Genomic DNA, 3779 nt, shown 5'->3' with positions numbered 1-3779 from the left:
GATTATCAATGACACACCTTGATTCGATAATAAAATCAAGTTGAAAAAAATAAGCAAAAAAAACACTGAATGTAAGAAATAATAATGATAATTAATAACAATTGATTAATAATAAATAAAAATTTAAAAAAAAAAAAAAAAAAACAATATGTACATATATTACAATAAACGAAATAATTAATAAATAAAAAAAAAAAAACAATTACAATGTTAAAAACGAAAATAAAATAAATAAATAAAAAAAAAATTAAATATATTGATGATTTGCCTAGTTGTATTGTAAGTGATAATATTATTTTAGAAAATAGTTTAAAAAAAAAAAAATGATAAGCTTGGAAATGTGTATATAATGCATTGTACTTTTAACTATTTAATTATAAAAATAGGATGATTTTTTTGTTTACAACAACACCATAATGATATATAAAAAAAAAAAAAGAAAAAACAATTTTAAAATCAACTTATTTATTTTTGTTATTACAGCAAATTTTATTGATGATTTTATTGAAATACCTACAGGTATACCTGTAGTATTTCTACCATGGAAGCGATACAATTTTGTTTTATGCATAAATTTAAAAATTTACCTCCATGAGATAGGACATTTTCCCCTCCACAACACTCCGGCGTGGGACATGCCTTAAGACTAAATTACCGTTATCAAACCATGCTGGTAATGCAGACATCTAGCTGAGATCACGTTTTTGTGGATTTGTTTATGTTTATTTATTTTTTTTTTGACATGTGTACCAAATGTACAAAATTGTCTAATTGAAGTTCATCAATAAATTAATACATTTATTTAAAAATAAAAAAAATCAAAGGATCAATTGAGGTAAATCAAAATTTATATTAAACATATTAACAATTTAGTACATTTATAAAATAAATACGTGTTATAATTGCTGCATGACATTTGATATTATTTGACGGTAAATATAATTTTATTGATGTTAATTTTACTGGTGATTAGTGGTAAATCATCAATCTTTATTCGATCTAGATTTTAAAACATGTTTTTGTTTATTTTATTATTCTGGTTGTAATGTACATTTAAATTCGGCATTAGTTTTTTAGAATTTACTTGAAATGAGGCAAAAAAGAAGATGTGCTTCGAAAGACCAACAAATCTCTAAGGATGGCAGACAGTGTATGTGACTGGGTGTAAAAATCATCATGTTGTTGCCAATACCAGAAAGGATAGACATGGAAGAAGGTAAATATATTATTATATTATTATCAAAATATATATTATAATACTATATATTATTATCAAAATAAAGTTTCATTTTGTTAATAAAATATCAATGTTTCCATTATTAATTATTAAATCTGATATGTCTTATTCTAGTTTGTACTAAATGGAAAGAAGCATGTCAACTCGCTTGGTATGACATTAAAGAATACAAATGTGAATCATCAATTGGACGTTGTTATGATAACCGTTTATTGACACAATCATACCTTGAGAAAATATTATTAAGATGTGGTAAATATCTTAAAAAATTGTCTCTCTCAGATATTTTTGATTCAAGAATTATGCCATTTGTTGGTGATCATTGTAAAAATTTAACAACCTTGGAATGTCAATTTGATGATAATTTTTTGATTAATAATGCTGATCACTTTGTTCAAGCATTTACACAGTTAGATAAATTAAAATGCATTAAAATATTACTGAACCATACGACAAAAAATGAACCATTGAATCTATTTGAAATAATTAATAGTCTTTCAGAAGGAATCAATGAAATTCATATACCTCATAAACGTTGGTGGAACAGTGAACGAGCAGTTCTTTTTGTAAGTTGTTATTGAATATCAACTAGTTGTTTATCATCAGTGACAAACAATATACTATAATAAATAAATAAATACAAATTATATGAATCAATTTCCATTATTTTCAGACTTTAAAAAAATTTAAAAATCTTCAAAAACTGACTTTACATAGCCTCTGTTTAGACGAGCTAATTCTTCAAGAAATAGCAGAAGCAACAACACTTGTTTATCTTTACATTCGATTGTATGATACACACATAGAGTTTCCTCTATTTGATAAACTCGTGAATTTGGAATATATTAAAATAGAGCTTCAAGGAGAAGATAAAGATAGGAAAGACACTACAAAAGTACTCGACACTATTTTTTGTAAATGCAAAAATCTAAAACATCTTGATATTCCAAATTACTACTATGATCTTGCTGAAATTCCTTTGGCAAAATGGAAAAACTTTAAAAATTTAGAATATCTTACTTTATCTTGTTATGAAATACTACCTGACTTAGCAGATACAATTGTTAAATATTGCAAGAATTTGAAACACTTGTTCTTGAACCCTAGATTCTCTCATATAGAGGCAAATGTTGTAGAAAAAGTTACGAAATTGGAAAATCTTGAAAGCTTAGAGATTCATGATAAATGCTTCGATGAGGAAGCAATAATCGCAATTTCAAAAAATTGTAAAAAACTTAAACGTTTAGAACTTTATCATTGCGCAGTATTAACAGGTATTGATAATGATGCGTCACTTCGCGAACATTCTTCTCCATCTGTTTTAAATGAGTTATCAAAATTACAATATCTTGAATATTTAAGCTTGAGTGATACAGAAAGAATTGACGATAATACAATTATTGATATTGCTAATAATTGTAAAAACCTAAAACATTTAGATATCTGTACTAACGATGATAATAATATTACTGAAACAGCTCTCCTTGCTTTAACAAAGTTGGAAAATTTAGAAATACTAAGAGTAGCTTCTCATGATATTTCAGACAGCTACATTAGCAGGTTGAAAGGATTAAAAGAATTTATTTGTAGTTATTGTTGGAATCTTACTGATACTGGTATCATTCAATTAATAAAAAATAACCCAGATCTTGAAGAAATCTGTGCTTTTGGACTAGAAACTTTTACAATTGACTTGGTTATTGGTGCTGATGAGGCGACTAAAAATCGTACAAATGGTATTATTTTACGGATAGAAATAGATGATTCGTCACTAATTGAAGCTTCTAAGTCATTAATCACATCTCAATGGTTGGTTTTTACTGATTAGAGCTGATTCATCGTATATCTTTCTCTCTTATTCGTATACGCTTAATATTTTTCCATTATGTATTCTCAAAATAAACACATATAAAATACGTTACCAAGTCAAAGACATTGTAAAAAAAGATTATTATTATTATAATTATTATTATCATAACTTGTTTTCTATTTTACTTAAAATCATAAAAACTTGAATGTCATTGTTAATATTTTTGTAAAACAAAGTTCAATAATAAATATACTTTTTTAAATAATTTTTTTCCCGATCTTATACATAATAGGTACCTATTTTTTAACATTAGATTTTTTTCTTTTTTTTTTTTGATTAAATATAGATTTTTTTTTTTTTTCAATCTTATTGGTTTTTGACCGGGGACTGTTTTATATACTGCTAAAATAATAATGTTTATTAAATCGCATAATATTGTAATCAATAAATAATTATAAAATAAATAAAATTTAAAAAAATAAAAAAAAAAACAATATGTACATATATTACAATTAACGAAATAATTAATAAATGAAAAAAAAAAAACAATTACAATGTTAAAAACGAAAACAAAATAAATAAAAAAAAAATAATTAAATATATTGATGATTTGCCTAGTTGTATTGTAAGTGATAATATTATTTCAGAGAATAATTTGAAAAAAAAAAAATGGTAAACTTGGAAAATGGTGTATATAATGTATTGTACTTTTGACTATTTAATTATGAAAAT

General features: G+C 24.3%; 1 protein-coding gene across 2 annotated transcripts; it reads left to right on the top strand.

Moving 5' to 3' along the window:
- Positions 1-552: 552 nt before the first annotated feature.
- LOC122847694 lies at positions 553-3637 on the top strand. 2 transcript variants are annotated; one of them, XM_044145512.1, is made up of 4 exons: positions 553-835; positions 1070-1216; positions 1352-1803; positions 1911-3637. In XM_044145512.1, the coding sequence occupies exons 2-4, from the start codon at positions 1177-1179 to the stop codon at positions 3063-3065; spliced, it is 1647 nt and encodes a 548-aa protein (XP_044001447.1). In that variant the 5' UTR covers positions 553-835; positions 1070-1176; the 3' UTR covers positions 3066-3637. The 2 variants fall into 2 exon arrangements, with proteins under 2 accessions (XP_044001447.1, XP_044001448.1); XM_044145513.1 differs by lacking the exon at positions 553-835 and adding an exon at positions 874-932.
- Positions 3638-3779: the final 142 nt, after the last annotated feature.

The sequence above is a fragment of the Aphidius gifuensis genome, linkage group LG1 (genome assembly GCF_014905175.1).
Source record: "Aphidius gifuensis isolate YNYX2018 linkage group LG1, ASM1490517v1, whole genome shotgun sequence".
Classification (NCBI taxonomy): domain Eukaryota; kingdom Metazoa; phylum Arthropoda; class Insecta; order Hymenoptera; family Braconidae; genus Aphidius; species Aphidius gifuensis.
This window is presented reverse-complemented; position numbering and strand designations above follow the sequence as displayed.

Coding starts and splice junctions, on each gene's coding strand:
- LOC122847694 (XM_044145512.1), top strand. CDS start 1,177: ATGTTGTTGCCAATACCAGAAAGGATAGACATGGAAGAAG. Junction 1,217..1,351: donor AAGGATAGACATGGAAGAAG/GTAAATATATTA, acceptor GTCTTATTCTAG/TTTGTACTAAATGGAAAGAA. Junction 1,804..1,910: donor GTGAACGAGCAGTTCTTTTT/GTAAGTTGTTAT, acceptor CATTATTTTCAG/ACTTTAAAAAAATTTAAAAA.